The 17,880-nt window shown below is 39.7% G+C and overlaps 1 protein-coding gene across 4 annotated transcripts in view; it reads left to right on the forward strand.

The window, feature by feature from the left end:
* Window positions 1-17,880, forward strand: part of UNC5D (unc-5 netrin receptor D) — a 321,538-nt gene that overhangs the window by 295,421 nt on the left and 8,237 nt on the right. For all 4 annotated transcript variants that reach the window (XM_030552139.1, XM_030552140.1, XM_030552141.1 and 1 more), the window contains 5 exons: window positions 310-478; window positions 1,809-2,036; window positions 5,054-5,203; window positions 11,564-11,728; window positions 16,496-16,674. In XM_030552139.1, coding sequence (XP_030407999.1) covers window positions 310-478; window positions 1,809-2,036; window positions 5,054-5,203; window positions 11,564-11,728; window positions 16,496-16,674 — 891 coding nt within the window. The remainder of the gene's footprint in view (window positions 1-309; window positions 479-1,808; window positions 2,037-5,053; window positions 5,204-11,563; window positions 11,729-16,495; window positions 16,675-17,880) is intronic.

The raw sequence follows: 17,880 nt of genomic DNA on the forward strand, positions 1-17,880 counted from the left end.
ATATAAAAGTACTTAAAGAAACAAAATCCTGAACTGACCAGTGGAGAATGGCTTATATGTGGCGTAATAAGTGTCTTTCATATCCAGCTTCAGATTCTATACTGAAATTAGCACAGTACTTGGTTTTCCATTTTATCTGTGTAGCAGATGGCCGAGACACTCAGATTTTGGCTACAAGTACTTTAGATATTTGTGTATTGAAGTTAACATAAATTAATTCTATTTTGATAAAAAATGCTAGAAAAGTTTTCACTCCTTTTAAAAAACACTGAGTTTTTTTCTTCTTCTCATATTTAATTACACATGAAGTCTACAGTCAGAAGGCACAGAAGTTCTTCTTGGTCCAGAAGTCACATGTGGCCCTCCAGATGTGACTGTCACCACTCCTTTTGCCTTGACTATACCGCATTGCGCAGAAGTAAATTCTGAACATTGGAATATTCACTTGAAAAGAAGAACACAACAAGGGAAATGGGAGGTAGGTTTAAACTGCCTCTCTCCAAAGGCCCAACTGATGATGAAAATATAAGATACAACCAGCCAGGCTGAACTTAGAGCTAGTCAAATGGGGATGGTGGGAAGAGACAAATCCAGATATTTTTACAATTCTTTCTTCCCACTGCAATTCAAAACTGATGAAAATTTTCACTGCATTTTATGATCTTGTCCCTGTCATGTGATTTAGGTTTAGCCTCCCAAAGGTCACATGACAGGGGTCAGTATCAATTGACTCCTGTTGTGTCTGCTGTTTCTAAGCTGTTAAGAAATTCAAGTTGGTCTAAACTCTCCTTGGATACCCACCCATAGCTAAACCTGACCAGTTGGGCAAAACTTTACCATGATGGAAAGAGAGGTAAGGAATTCCTTAAGAATTGAAGCATTAAGTTTAATATTTTTACCCAACATTTCTCGAGTAGGTTCTTCTTGGACCCTACATATTTCATGCCATTGTGTATTCCATTTAATTGGTTTCCTCAATGGATTACCCTGTGTCAGAAATGTGTACAGGTTTATTTTATGTTGCATAAAGTAGTTCCCATTTTCAGTTCAAGCTTTCAAAGTATCAATCGACTCAATTGAGTTTTTCCATTTTTCCTCAAGTGGTAGGAAAAGCCCAATAGTAAAACCATGCACGACTTTCTTAGACTTCTCTGCCTGCCCCTCCCCAAGGATTTTATCCTATTTGTTTCACTTCTCTGCCTCATTTCAAGTTCAGCATAGTTCTTCTATACTTGATGCTGTTGCATTAGTACGCAGTCAGTTCCATCCACGCTGGTTGCCAGTATTCAAGGACTGCTGAGGAAGAATGAAATATTGCAGTGCAAATTCCCCAAACCATTTATCTATTGACAATACAACATGGTAAAAGGGTATGTGAAGACAAAATGTTATATTTTTTTGGACCAGAATAAACATTATCTTGATAAATGCTGTAAGAGGATGTTAGCTGCAGACTGTTGTTCAAGGTTTGCTTATTGACTTCCATCTTCAAGGTAATTTCTTAACCTGACGTTAGGAAAATTAGCTAGCTAGACTCCGAGAACACTTAGGAAGATGCTAAAATTGCTTATGCATGATGATTATTACATTCTGCGCACAATGGATTCTGCACAATATATAGCCATAAGCGCTGCTGCGGACTCAGTGCTAGATTGCATAGACTTTACTCATTCAAGTGTTCACAATCTTGCCCATAAAGTATTTTACGTTTCAAACAAATTAGAAAAAATGAAAAGAAACTAACAGAAATGTCACGGCACCCGTTCTAAAAAGCCTTCTGATTTTGAAATATGGTTTTCATTATATAGGAAGTGATGTCCATGGAAGAGGAAACTACTTCCTGCTACTGCCTGTTGGATCCTTACGCCTGTCACATTCTCTTAGACAGCTTTGGAACTTACGCTCTTGCTGGGGAGCCCATCTCTGCCTGCGCAGTTAAACAGCTGAAAGTGGCAGTGTTTGGCTGCATGTCTTGCAATTCACTGGATTACAGTCTGAGAGTGTACTGTATAGACAACACCCCTTGTGCATTTCAGGTACATTACTTCAACTCATGAATTTTTCTACAGAATTGTTACCATGTATTATTTCTATTACTGTAGCACCTTAAAGCCCTTGTCATGGCCAAGGACCCCTATACTAACATAGAACAAAAAGAGGGTCTCTGCCCCACTTAGCTTTATGCTGCCACTCATCATATGTGATTTAATTCACTGTTGAGATCACTGGACTGGAAATCAGGAGACCAGGATACTACTCCTGGCCCATCCACTGACCTGCAGTGTGTCTTAGCTCCAAACCACTTAAAATGTGGGAGAGGAAGCCGAGGCACAGAGACATGAAGTGATTTGCCCAGAGACTCTCTCTCAATATTCATTTTCACTGCACCAAATACAATGGGGTGTTACTGTGATACAGATACTAAAATATTGGTCGCTTACCCTGTCATGTGTAATATTTACCACAGTTGTTAACCTTTACATTCTCATTAGTCATTTCTCCCTTTTTTTGAATTGCAGCAAGAATTGGTAGGGGTTTTTTGACCCTTTCCATAAGAGTTGCACAATAATTGTGCATAATACCTTTTAAAAACCTCAAATGGAACCCTGTGGTAGTTAATCAAAATTAATATAATTTTTTTCACATGGTGTTTCTGTAAAAAATGCATTATCTGGAGTTTGCCATGGCTGCAGCTGTAATAAAACACTTGTCTTTCGGGAACAGAGATGAAGACAGTTGTGACAGCTGATTTTTTTTTCCGATTTCTGTATTTTACATCACAGAAACATGGCTCTCTTAACAAAGCACACTCTAATATCACTATGTTTTTAATAAAAGAAAAGCCACCAAAGAAAAGCTAGTGGTAGCTAGAGAAGTATGGTAGCTCTGCACTCACTGCCAAAAGATGGATTGTATGTACAGCTAATATCTAATAATATTTATCTTAGAATTTCATTCATATTTACCAAGGCCCCAATTCTGGCCTTGCATACAAAGGACATATACACATCCCTAACTTGCACTGGGTCAGAAACTCAGCTGGTATAAATCTGTGTAGTCCATTGACTTCAGTGAAGTTACAAAAATTTTAATCAGCTACGGAGTCTGTCCCATTGTTGTGTGCATGTATGCCATAATAATGAATGTTCAAAATAGTAATACTACAGGGCTTCAAAGCACCTTAGCAAGCAGCAATTCCAGAAACCAGTATTCTGCAACAGAAGAACTGTGAAAATGGCACATATGGGAAAACCAGAAACAAACTTGTCTTATACAGAGCAAGAGCAACCCACTGTCATTTTTTTCAGACTCGTTTTTTTAGCATGCGATTCTCTTGCTGAATGATTCATCCAGCCTGAACTTTATTGAAAGAAAACAAGCAAAACAAACAAAAAAGCTTGATTTAATACGACCGTTTTGGTTCAAAAATTGCTGCTGCATTCAAAAAAAAAAATGAAGGAGACCAGAGGGTTTTCCCCCCTAGTGTTAATGAAAATAAATAAATAAGACATGTCTGTCTATAATTTAGATCTTGGGGTTTTTTTTAAAAAGTTGTTTTAAGAAGAATTACCATTTTTTCCACTTACAGAAACCAGTACATGTTGTCTGTACATAAGACTATTATATATTTATGAAATTCTGTTTTCTCTATAAATATCCTATGTCAGTTCAGTGCCAGCTTGTTTTTAAATATAGACGTTGAGTAATTATCAGAAAAAATTCAGCAATAAATAAATAGAAGCACTAGTCTGAGTCAGGACTACTGGGTTCTGTTGCTCATTTGCAGTACAAGCTTACATGCCTCAATTTGTCCGTTTGTGAAACGGGGATATTCCTGCTCTTAATATAGGTGTTATTAGCAAAAAAAACAATGAGGAGTCCTTGGGGCACCTTACAGACTAACACATTTATTTGGGCATAAGCTTTTGTGAGCTAAAACCCACTTCATCATATGCATGGAGTGGAACATACAGTAGGGAGGTGTAAGTAGGGAGGTATACCTTCTTGGGGCAGGATTAGTCTCTCTTTGTACCTCAGATGGTGCCAAGAGTATCATCAATACTAAAGGTGACATCATGGAGTAATCACAAGCCCTGAGTAAGGTTGCACTACTCCAGGGACCAAACTGTGACTATGTCGAGACTGAATCTCTGATTCCCCCCTTCCTCTACCAGGGAAGTAAACTGTGCCAGCACTTTTCCATGTACACCTTACTTCCCCCTACACTCTGCCTCAGCAGCTCTAGCCAGTATGTGGGGGACACATTAATACTCCCCTCACAGGATGAGGAGTGGCAGCCCTACAATATCTGTGATCTGGGCAATCTCCACAGGTGCACCCTACTCTTCTCCTTGGGTCACAACTTAGCCCTATGCAAATAATAGTCCTGTACACTGCTACTGACGTATAGGAAAAAGTCCAAGGCAGCCCAGTCCAGATGTGTGAAGCTGCAGCTTTGACAGGCCCCAAACCAAAGGAATCATCAGAGTTTTCCCCTCTGCTATTCTTTGACATGTATTATTTTTTCTGTAGAACATGGATGCATGTGGAATTTAACACATGGGGTGCAATCCTTGTCCCACTCAATTGAATGGCAAAACTCCCAGGGCCTGATTTATAAAGGTATTTGGGTGCCTAAAGATGCAGATAGGTACTTAGGTACTTTTGAAAATGCCACTGGGTTCCTGAATTCCATTGATTTCTGTGAGATAGGTTGCTGTGACCTGGATGCCAGTCCCCCAGGATTTGGATTGAGCATAAGAGCCACCATCCAAGCAGCGGGGGAAAGGACTGATTGACGGTGGAGAAGGAGGAGTTTGGTCCCTCTGCCTCTGTGTGGTCCCTACATATTGGTGCCAACTCACCTTATCAGGGCTATGCAGCACAGACTGCATTGCTGCTGCCTGTTCTGTTGTTGTGGCACTATGGATTCATTTTCCACGGCTGTCTGGCACCTTTAACGAGCATGCGCATATGTTAATATTGATATTTTCAATAATAAAGACCCAGTAAGCCTCATCTTTGTTTTGTTGTTTCTTCCCGGCTCCTGTAGGAAGTAGTTTCAGGTGAAAGACACCAAGGAGGACAGTTGCTGGAGGAACCTAAGTTGCTGGATTTCAAAGGGAATACCTTTTGTCTTCAGATCTCTGTTCTTGATATTCCTCCTTTCCTCTGGAGAATTAAACCATTTACCGCATGTCAGGTACTTGTCAATATTATACTTTTTAATTAGGAGGCAGTATGAGTTTTTACCAGTAAAGGTAGAGTGCAGACAAGGTAGCTGCCTGTTTTATTTTGTTTTCCTAAGAAAAGCGTGGATTTAATCTCTGAGCAGCCAACAAAAATGCAACGATGATTGTGAAAAATGAGGAATGAAACATGTCCTGTAAAGCACAGTGGTTGTAAATCTCTCTGTTTACAGAAACATACTTTTATTTTCCCCCACATTCCATTTGACTCCAACTAACCCCCTACATTTGGGCTCAGCATCATCATTCCTGTTAAGAGAAGTTTTTCAATATCAGTAATTGAGTTGCCATTCCTGGACTTAATGCAGACAGTGAATGATCAGCTGAAATGGAGTGCATGTCTGCTTGCATTTGAATGTCATGGGTTCAAACCATGGCATGTATACATTTAGGCTTAGAAATGATAGAGCAGCAAGTTCTCCCGCCTGTAGTGCATCAATTAAAGCGGCTGTCTAAGATGGGGAAAATAAAACAAAGTGAGGGAAAGAGCCTGTCAGATGCATTGGTCCCTGAAAATTGTAAGCAATACATTGGCACAAAGTGCGTTAAAATAAAAGAGAAGAGCTTAATTAATATGTCATTTCACATACCCTGCAAGCAAGTAGACAGAGAAGAGGAAAGCAGAATCTCTTGTGATCTCTGGGCAAAATTTGCCCTAAATGTATAGGCAGATTGTCCTAAATATCAGTAACACTGAGGCAGAATGCAAGCCCTATGCTAGAAATACAGATCATAGAGCATGAAGTTAATTTATGCCACGTAATTTAAGTGGAGGAGGAAAGAGAATGTCATTCCTGCAACCTGCTCTGAAGTAGTATCAGAGTATCTTGTTCTGTTATGTTAGGTTTGTTTTGTAAACTATAAAAGAAACAATCATAATCTATAGGCATACCTCCCACTTGTGTTAAACACACATTAAAATCTGTAGTTATATGTGCATTATTAAGCTTTTCTACTAATCACAAGGTAGGGTTTGCTTACCCATAGATAAAGGCACTACAGAGTTCAGTTAATATCAAATCTACATCACCTCCTAATTAACCCATCCCAGAGAGTAAAAATCTTGCAGTACAATCAAGAATGATTCAAGCCACCATTAGAAGTAGTTTGCTTACAGAAGACTCTTCTAATAAAGGTGGAATGCAGTTGCACTCATTACTTTTGGGGTTCTTTGTGCTGTAAGAGAGGGTGGAGTATCTTTCACAAGTTCCACTATAAAGAATTAGTATCATTTAAATGTTCAGTATATACAAGAGCAGATCTCATAGCGACACTGGTGGGGCTTAAATGAATTTGCACACCCTGGCGCCTACAGCAAAGCCAACACATTACAATGGAGAGAATTCAGTCCCCTCTGCCACAGCTAGTGCAGCAAAAAACTAATTTCAACAACCTTACCAGTAGATAATGCTACTGTTCAGAGGGATGTATGTTCTCAGACTCCTATACTGACCAGTGAGCACAAATGCTTGTAGTTTCGGTGTTCCTAGAATTCTACATTTTAGCCTGACGTGGCTTCTTGCATGGACATCTGCAATGGGAGGCTGCAGTTACATAAGAGAGTAGGAATCAGCCATTTAAAATTAGACTGGATGACAAAGTCTAGCCAGGGAAGGATAATCTAGATGATCCACTGGGATCTTTCCAACTCTCTTCCCCGTGTTTCTGTGTATTTAAAGATTTCAATGAGAGTTATTTCTGGCTGTTTATTTCTGCAGAATGATGTCTTTAGGGCATTATCTCCTTGCTGGATGAGAGTCCCCGGTATGTGCAAAGTGGTGAGAGTTACTTGGAGACCCCAAAGCATTTTGTGTGGTTCAACACTTTCTCTAATGCCACATACAATTTCTATGAATAAATATATTGTATATGGTGTGTTAAACTTAGGTATCTGTGTACTCTGCTGGCAAGCAATATTCTGGCGCTTCCAGGCCAAATTGAGCTGCAGGGTGCTGTTAAAACAAGTCCTGATAGCCATGCAAATTTCTCCATATTTATCTTTATGGATTGTAAGTGCCTCACTTCGCTGGATCTAATGCAAGTGGCACCCTCCAAAATAACTATTAAATGTATTGCTGAGAGAGAAAAATATCAGATGAGGGAGCCATATCCCAAATAGCCGCATTTTAGTAATAAATGCTATGTCTGCTCTAAGAAGAGTGAAGAATGGGATGGATGGGATCAGGAACCTGCATGAGTTTTACATGTAGTGCTCAGATTACCCACTCTTGCAGCATTGGCAGCAAACAAAAGTGTCTGCAAAACTTCTGTCATCTAAATGGATTTGACAGGATGATATTGAAGCTGAATAAATATTTGCATTTTATAATTGTGTGTAATTTGAATGACTTGGATGGCTGAGAAATAATTATTGTTTTTTAATAGGAATTGCAGCACAATTTGCACTAACATCATATTCTCTGCTCAGTGGTCTGTGATGAATCTTTAGATCAGCTGACAGCTTAGATTTGGGTCCCGCATGAACAAATAAATGTCACCAATTTCTATCCTCTAGAAGCCCAACCCTGAGCCCTAAGGTCCCTTTCTCCAGGGCTCTGCAAATTTCTCTCCAATTTTGACTCCCTTTTTATTTCATGTCCCACCCTCACCATTTGCCCCCAAAACCAAGGAGGGCTGAAAGAAGCTCATGTTGACAGCACTCAGGGTGCTTGACGTTTTACAGAGCTGTTAAAAGGCCCTGTCCCAAAGAACTTACTCTCACTTGTTGGGTCACATCTACAGAGGTTGTAATGGACTTTATGGAAGGGGAGGATAAGTACTATTGATACCACAGATACAGATTATAAAATCTCATACTTCTGGCTATAAACCAATCTCTTACATCAGAGACCAGAATGAGACATACTGTGGGAAGCAGACTATCCCATGTCTGTCTCCTGTGGGTTCTTACTCACAAGTAAGTCTATAAGTACTACATTTAGCGCTCCAAATGAAGGCAAAGATGATTACTCTGGAAAAATCTCATTACAGTGGCTCAATTTTTAATAATTTTTTAATGTTGTCTTTATCACCATTGGTATCTTGCTACAGACTCAAGACCTAAATGTAGCAATGGATAGATAGATCTAGGGCAGATCCAGACTAGCAATTCCCATGTTCCTAGCTTGCAGATAATTGGGTTTGGTGTGTGCATCTTGATTGTTCAATTCAAGTGTGTGTGTGTGTGTGTGAGAGAGAGAGAGAGAAGTAATTCAGTTCTTGGAGAGCATGTGGCAAAGTTGGAAGGGATTTGAATGATGACCCAGTGGTGGCTTCATAAGTAGACAAGGATTTGTTCCTTTCAGAGTGGGCAGTATCAAGAGGCATGGAAGTGGGAGTGAGGTAAGGAGCATGTCTATGCCCTCCTTAGCATTAGGCAGGAATCGGGTGCCCTTTTTGCCTGACAGGAGCTGTGTGCAGTTCTGTCTGCGTGCTAAAATCCCAATGCAGCATGGTCTGGGAGTGCTTAAAGCTGTGCTTGGTCTCCCTTATGGTAGCTTTTGTAATGCCCTAAGACCACCAGGTTTGCCTAGACTGTGGCAGCTTTAACTTTTGTTTTGCAACAGTCACCTGCACAACTGCCTGGAAAACAGGATGTTGAACCTGAAGCAGATAATATAAAGGCAAGGGCAGTATGGATATGGGCACTCAGGTCTGCTCACTTGAAATTCAGAGGAAGGAGGAACCTGTATCTGATTTTCCAGTTTAGAAAAAAACTTTCTATGAAGTAACCGAATGCCATGGCAACATGTCATAATAAAGTGTCACTCCCTGGTGCACTGCCAGAGTCATGCCCGGCAAGCACACTGATGTTAGATCCCTCTCTGTGGATTAGGGAGAAGGAGGTGAGCCGATTGTGCTGCTTTGTCTTTGCAATGGCAGGAGGCGCAAAGCCTGTGGTAGGATGCTTTTTACAAGTTGTGAATCAAAAGGAAAAGCGATGGAGGTTAATCCCACAAAAGATCCAACTGTATTGGGGGAGAGTTTTCATGAAATATACCAGCTGCATTTGGTCATGTTGGGAATGCCACAGGAGCAGACACTTAAAACTGGGGGTCCCTCCCACCACATTCACAAATGATAGGGGAACCCCTCTAGAGGGTATGCGTCAGATCAGATAAAGATCAGACAAACAAGGTATGAAGCCTGACAGCCATCTTCCGTAAGTAAAAAGCAGCTGTTTTTTCCCAGCACCTTGTGTGTCTTGGAGGATCCAGAGCCTGTCTCCTGATAGGAGATGATTTACATTCTTTCCATCTGGTGGGAGCCTAATTATAATGGGGAATCGAACTAAAAGCATTTCCACAGTACTTTAAACACTCAGAACTTCACAGTGCTTTGTCCTCTTATATTACTTTACACATAATTCTTCTCAGCTCAGCGAGTTCCCACATGAGTCCCTCCCCACTCCGAACAAAATCAAAGATGATTACTCTGGAAAAATCTAATTACAGTTGCTCCATTTTTAATATTTTTTTTAATGTTTTCTTTATCACCATTGGTATCTTGCTACTGCTAAGGACTCAGGAGCTAAATATAGCTCTTCTAATTACTACTTAGTGCATCATTTTGGGTAAACCCTGACAGTCTTGAGAAGATGCAGAGTTAGCTGCATTTCAGGGATGAGTAAAATGATCTCTAATATGTATCAGCCACACCTGCCTTCAGAAAGGAGCAATGATATTTTTGTTTGGAAAGTGCATTGATGTCTCCAATGGAAGCGGGCTGTAGAGATACAAAGTATCATCATATAATTAGTTTCATAGGGGATATAGATTGCTGTGAGTGCACCGAGTCTTGTATACAGATAATCAAAAAAGGGGGCTCCCCTTGGATAGAAATGGTGTAGAGAAGGGAGGTAAAGAAGAGGAACTCATGTGTTTTCCACTGAAATGATGGATTAAAGGTCACACTTTATGTTAAGGGTCAATTTCTAATTAACTTACATGATTTAATGAGGATTAAATTATAATTAACCTCTTATAACACTTGATTAGAGTCCAGCATCTAAATGGTTGCTTATAGTCAGCTATAACATCTTCTACTGATGTGAGTATAGCCACTTAAAACACACTTATGTCTATAATATGCTTTAGCATCAGTTAATATTATGATTCCTTTGTAAAGGGTTAATAAATTAAGTATGACCAGATTAAATCTGATTTCTTTTCTTTCTTTCAGTGGCCAGCTCCGAACACTTCTCAAATAATATCATTCTTTCAGTATTTACGGAACTAAAATTTAAAGAGAACACAAGCAGGGAAACCAACACGGGTGCAAAATATTTGAATCTGCATTTGAAACCCAATTCTCTTCCTTTATGTTAAGATAATGGCTCATCTGAGCCATTTAATCCTTATTCCCCCAAACACACTTTCTAATTTGTTGTGACTTCAAACAAAGTCCATTAAATTAAAAGTATTTAAATTCCTTTCCCTGTTTAGATGCAAAGCAAGGATACAGGACTTTCCCTCAATATTTGCAGAGTAGGGTGAGAGGGCTAATAGGATCCCTTTCACAACATTAAAATTCTAAGAAAACTAATTGCCCCTATTAGGCATATGCTTTCCTGTGCACTTGCAGACCCTCATCATCGTAGGAAATCAGGGTAACCAGGAATGCCTGAAACATTACAGTGTGGGTTGTGTTGTGCATAGATGGTATGAATTCAGAAAAGGAGCAGTGTGAAATGGTCCAAAAAGCAAAGAAGAAAAAGATAGGGAAATGTGTCTTGCATTCAGCCTGTTTTCCTTTTAACTTTAGCCTAACTGTGAGGTGCAATGTGCTGTATATAAGTATCTCAAGAGAAGTGACTGAAGCCTCATCACTCCAATTTAAAATTGGACTAAAGGCAGCACTGGAAAATGTGCTGTACGGATTGATCCTGCACTGGCTCATGGAAGACTGGTTGACCTCAGGGAGGAGTCTCTTCCATATCCAGTTTCAAGGATTCTGTAATGCTTATTGTGAAAGCTAGAGAGGCCCCACAGTGGGGCAAGAATTTGGAATTCTGGAGTTTGATGGGGTAATAAATAAACTCCTCTGAGTGAAATACATTTCTTATTTTGTTAAAAGTTAAATTTCATTCCGCAACATGGATGATGACAGAGTTTGCAGTAATTTTAACATTGCAGTTTTCAATTGGAATTGACGTTAATTAGCTTTGTGCTACTCGACATTCACAGGGACATTATATACACGATTTTGCTAGAATTGCTTTTGTAATAATTATTTATCTCCTGCTTTACAGTTGTCACAGCTTCTCTCTCTCTTCCTTCTCCTTTCTGTTTCTCTGGGATGCATTTCTTTCACAGGAAGTTCCTTTCTCTCGTGTGTGGTGCAGTAACCAACAGCCACTGCACTGTGCCTTTTCACTGGAGCGTTACACTCCCGCAACCACACAACTGTCCTGCAAGATCTGTGTTCGGCAAGTCAAGGGCCATGAGCAGATCCTACAGATCCAGACATCTATTCTAGAGGTAAATTTTTTCATCTGGTTCTGTTCCCTATTCTGTCACTAAGTTGCTGCATAACATTGGAGACAACCCAACAACCCTGCCTCGGTTTTCCCTATGTAAAATAGTGTTGCCTTTATAGCTGTAGTCAGCATTTCTCCACTGGAAAGCTGTAGCTTTTCAACTCAGCTTCCCAGTGGAGGAGAGGTAATTTATGTAGAGTCTGGGTATATTAGAAGAGTAACTTGGTTTATTTACACACCCACACTAGTCATTGAACTAAGGTGGTCAAAAAACATGCAGGCAAATCCTGCCATTCAAGAATCTCAATTCCTAATGAGCAAACTTTGCCTCATGAATTGACTTTAGTCAGAAAACAAGAGAAAGGACAAAATCTCCTGCTGCTCACACAACTCCCAAACTACCACCACCACACAGCGTGTATTACCAAACCTGAACATTCGTTCACATGTAGAAGGACTTGGAAGGCTATGCATAGCATGACCACCTGGTGATGATTGTCATAATGATAGGTATCTCATCTATGCCTTTGGGGTCTCCTTTATTAACGAACGTGAGAAAAGCATTGTGAGATTTCTGGGCAAAAGGCACAATATGCATGTGCAAAGATACATAACTAAAGGCATTATGCAGAGGAAGAGGGACTAGATAGGACCATAAGTAATAATACCATACAAAGATAATTTACTGTGGCAATAACAGACTGGCCTGAAGCAAGTAGGTATTTACAAGTACAAAGGAGAAAAGGTAGGGCACATTATATTGTGCAGATGAGTGCAATGAGGCATGGACAGATTTTAGCCACAAGGCTATCCTTTCCACCTCCTCCTTAACTCCAACTCTAGAATATGGTTATCTGTAAGCAGGTACACTCAGATATATCCTGATTGTGCAGGAAGTCCTTGCAAACAGACTCCTGTATCCTTGCAGAGGTCATTTCAGGATTGTGGCCATATGTTAACTCTGTTTCTGGTTTCAGTGCTGGATTTTTATTTTGGGCCTCCAACATCTTGCAGATCATCATGTTTAGGACTAACTGTTTTTTAAAACACATGACAGCAGCATAGTACTTAGATGCCATGACTCAATTTGCATTTGTTACCTTAATATTCAGTAAGAGCTTGTTTGTGATCAGCATGGAAAAGGCCCTCTTCTGAATAATCTGTGAAAACAGGCTTCTCCTATGAAGCCTCGTGGTACATATAATACATAACCTCTTCCATAATTCATATTCTTTCTCTGAAATCCAGCACTGAGGTTATCAGTATTAGAGAGAGAATGTTGAAACTTTCCAAGGAGATGAGAACAAACTTTACACAGCACTTATTTTGTCCCAGAGGTTTCTAACAAATACAAAGGTGACAGAGCAACAATTTACAATGTGGTGAAGCCCTTTCAAAAAACCAGGGGCGGCTCTAGGCATTTGCCGCCCCAAGCACGGCAGGCAGGCTGCCTTCGGCGGCTTGCCTGCAGGAGGTCCTCGGTCCCGCGAATTCAGTGGCAACCTGCGGGAGGTCCGCCAAAGCTGCAGGACCAGCAGACCCTCCACAGGCATGCCGCTGAAGGCAACCTGCCTGCCGTCCTCATGGCGACCGGCAGAGCACTCCCCGCGGCTTGCAGCCCCAAGCACGCGCTTGGCGTGCTGGGGCCTGGAGCTACCCCTGCAAAAGACCAGTGTAAAATGTGGTGTTCATTGTATGAGGCCCTTGTGGGTTAATGCGTTGGATTGGGACACCAAAGACTGGAGTTCAGTTCCTAGCTCTGCCAAGCACAGACTCCCTGCATGGGAAAGTCACTTAATCTCTTTGTATCCTCAGTTTCCCACATATAAAATAGGGATAGTGGAGGCATTTTCTGTCATGTCAATTTACATTGTAAGCTCTTCAGGCCACTGGACTGTCTGTCACTGCATTTGTATAGCACCTAAGAAATTGATACTGTAATACAGATAATACATAGAAGTAATGTTTTCAATTAGCTCTGTTAATTTTTCATATCTCCCTTGTATGCCATTGGGGATTTTTGTTGTCTTTGTTTCCCCCTGCATGACTCAGTCCAACAGTAGTGAAGGCCATTCAGTTTAATAATCAACTATTATGAAATCATGAAAATGGACAATTATATCAATTATTTAAAAACCCCTCAGAATATGACCAGCTCAAGTCCCCCACTTATTTGCCATAACTTCTTGCAGATTTCTGTCATCTATTTTCCCTCAGTTAAATGTTGTGGTTGTGTTATTTTGAGGAGGGCTAACTGTCCATAAACCCCAGGTGCATGTTAGAATGCTCTCTTCAAACACATTCACCAATGTGGCAAGTTTTCTTGTTCTGTCTCCAAAAGTGATGGAAGGAGGAGGATAATTTGACAGCCAAAAAAAAATGGGGAGGGGGAAGGGGGGACTGAATACTTGAACTTCTCATTGCTTTTCAATTCCCACAGCTAACCTGATAGCAATGGCTTATCTCAGAAGTGCAGGGTATGAAAATCTACTGTTCTTCTGCATATTTAATTTAAACAATCAGAAAAAGTGATGTATCTACAGCATTCCTATTACTTTGCATGGATGCTTTTTAGGATGTATCATAAATGTTATATGAAGATACTGGTAACATCACTATAATTTAATATTTATACTTCAGTAGCATCCAGTGGGGCCTCAATTCAGGAGGAGGCACTATTAATTCACATATCTACACACAGAGACAGTCCCTGCCCTGTATAGCTTAAAGTCTCATGAACTGAAAAGAGATGAAGATGGGAAAAAAATTCTCATTTCAACATAGTGTCCAAGTCAGAAAAGCTTGTATAACTGTATCTGTATTTATTTCCAGATCATATTTCCTCTGTTTTACAAGTGGAAATATTGACTTTATAGTATGCAGTATAGTTGTCAGTCCCAGGATATTAGAGAGACAAGGTGGGTGAGGTAATATCTTTTATTGAACTGACTTCTGAGCCACACAGTGTTCTTCTTTAGTTCTGGGAAAGAAACTCCCAGCATCACAAGAAAGTGCAAGTTGGAACAGATTGTGTAGCATAAATAGCAAGCTTATATTGTAAAAGACTATTCAAGGTAGAGTGGCCTGTTAACATCTCTGTGGTCATAGGACATAGAGGAGATTAGTGGGTTACAGCCTGTTTGTTGTAATAAGTCATAAAATCTAGTCTGTCTGCTCAGTCCATCATTTTTAGTGTCTAGCACAGTAATGAATTTAAGTTCTCAGGTTCATCTTTTGAAAGTGTGGTGCAGGTTTCCTTTGAGGATGAGGTCATACAGAGAGTGATTGTTTTATGAAAAGTGTTCACTGATAGGATGGTTTTGTCTTATTTTCTTGTGCAAGTTCATTGAAGAGCATAGTGATTGTCTGATTTCACCCACATAATTGGTGTCGGGGAAATTACTGCACTGGATGAGGTATATACCACATGTTGTGATAGGCAGGTGTATGGGGGGCAGGGGTTCCTCATTTTGAGTTGATGTCTCCTGGTTGTCAGCACTACAAAATGCAACAGATGCAAAACCTGCATCAGGGCTCTCCAGTTGAAGCTGGGCTCTGTCTGCCTCCAAACCAATATCACCACTAGTGATAAGGCAACCTGAAAGTGAGTGGGATTCTGTTCTACCTTCGGCATCATTATCCATTTTCCCATAGCTGTGTTGCCTCTTGAAAGTTTAACATTGAGTGAAAACAGTACAATCAAGCAAGCATAACTCAGCACCATCACTTCGTGTTTATTTTCTTCTACATTCATTACCTCTTTGGGCGTTTGCCTAAGTAATACACACACCTGGGTCAAAATAGTTAGGACAAACAAATTAACAGGAAAAAAGTCTAAATTGGTTGGATAATGGGCCACAAACATAGCACAATTTTATGAATTTGGTCATAAAAGCAGTTTGGTAAATGTATATTTTATTTGATGGTTTATTTGCAAAGTACTTGTCATGAGTATTCATTTGATTATTGGTCACCAGTCATGAGCTATTATTTCTGCTTCCTTGGATGAACTTTTTTTCAGCTAGAAGTACTTCATAAAAGGTTATATTTCATTGCATCAGGAAACTAAATTAATTTCTTAATTAAGAGAATCTTAGCTACTTTGAGGATTATATAAATTCCTAAATGCAGAAGATAGTTGTCTAAAACAAATAAATGGGTAGGTTGAGGGGACTATAGGTCTGAAAATCTCTGTTCTCAGTACAGCCTAGTGTGTGTGAAATGTTTATTCTCTGCTCATGAACTTAAAGGACAAATTGAAATGCAAGTAATTCAGCAAACTTTCTGTAAACAGGTTTAAACACTCAGTGGGACTGGAAGGGACCTTGATAGGTCATCTAGTCAAGTCCTATATTTCTATGATTCTATTTAACTGATTCAACTTAAAGTCTTTCAGATTTGGCACATTGAATGTACTGTTTCTTTTCTGACTATGTCACAATCAGTGTATGGCATTATAGCTGTCTTAATGCTAAAAGGAAAGTTACTACTAATCAGAGCATAAATCAATGTTGACAAAGAGAATGGTCCAGTAGTTAAGACACTAACCTATAACTTGGGAGACCTGTACTTAAGTCCCAGCCACACCACAGCCTTCCAGTGAATTTCAGGGAACTCGCTTAATCTTTGTGCCTCAGTTTCCAATCTATAAAATGGGATAATAGCAGTGCCCTACCTCAATGGAGTGCTGTACAGCATTCATATACTATAAAAGGACCTTAGATACCTGCTGACATATTAATTGTTTTGTTTTTCATCTCGTGTGTAGAATGAGAGAGAAACCATCACTTTGTTTGCATGTGAGGACAGCAACTTCCCTGCACAAACTGGTCCAAAAGCCTTCAAAATCCCATACTCCATTAGACAGAGAATATGTGCGACATTTGACACACCCAATGCTAAAGGCAAAGACTGGCAGATGTTAGCACAGAAAAACAGCATCAACAGGTAATGGAAGGCAAGTTTGAAAGGTGAACATTTACATACACAATGGGAATAATCTGCTGCTAGATTTTTTTTGTTTGCTTGTGTAAAAGATATTTGAATAAGAATTACTATACTTTATCTGGAGGAGAGAGAGGTTGCTGTTTTCAATTGTTAATCACAAAAACAGATGTATGAACTGCAGTTTACCCTGATAATGTGTGTTTTGGGCTAACCCTGCATGGTATTAACTTGAAAGTTCAGACGACTTTATCTGGGTTCTGGAACATCTTCTCCAATACATACACATGCTATCTTAGCAAAATAGGCAATTGCAGAAGGCGGGGAGATTTCTACATTGCTGTATGAGACAAAGTTAGTTGGAATGTGAGGAAAAAATTAATTAGTCTGTGGAGAGAACAGGCCAAATAATTTTTTCAGTGCGTGTCAAACCCTAAGGGACGTATGATATGCTAACTGATATTTTTGTCAGGTTAAAAAAGTATGTTTAAAAAAATTTCCCATCTGTGCTACCAATAGTACAGCATTAAATGTGAGAGAACTTGGGGGCGAGGGAGGTGTGTGGAATCAAATTTATGCTGCTTGTTTTTTTCCATTTGATGAAAAACGACTAATCACAGTCTTACTTTCTACTTCTCATGAAAATAGTACAGGATAATATTTAAATATGTCCAAATAATTGGTTTTTCATTGGTTGGGTGAACTTCATGATAACATCTCAATGTTACAGTGGGTCTAATAAAGGCAAAATTTAAGGCAGCTAGTGAGAAGCAGGATGGTTTAGTGGTTAAGATACTGGAGTGGGACTCAGGAAATCTGGGAGCAGTTACTAGTTCTGCCACATATGCTCTTGGGTAAGTCACTTATCCTCCCATTTTACAAATGAGCACTTGAGGCAGAGAGAGTATTATTATTATTATTATTAATTTATTTATAGTATTTTCTTTGCTTCACTATATCCCTGTGAGGAATCAGTATTTATCTGAGTCCCCCTGCAGTGCAGTACCTACTTGCTGTCAGATACCCAAATATCCCTTCCCTGTAGTTAGGAACGTGAAATAACTGTATAAAGTCTGACACAATGTATGGTAACTCTTGGTAAATTTTGACTTTTTTTGTGGAGAGTCTTTGCAGAATTTGTTTTTATAAAGCCTAAATCTTTGCTGCAAAGTTAGGCATCCAGGTGAACTGTTGGGTGGTTTAGAGCAC

This window comes from Gopherus evgoodei, chromosome 2 (genome assembly GCF_007399415.2).
Source record: "Gopherus evgoodei ecotype Sinaloan lineage chromosome 2, rGopEvg1_v1.p, whole genome shotgun sequence".
In the NCBI taxonomy this organism is placed as follows: domain Eukaryota; kingdom Metazoa; phylum Chordata; order Testudines; family Testudinidae; genus Gopherus; species Gopherus evgoodei.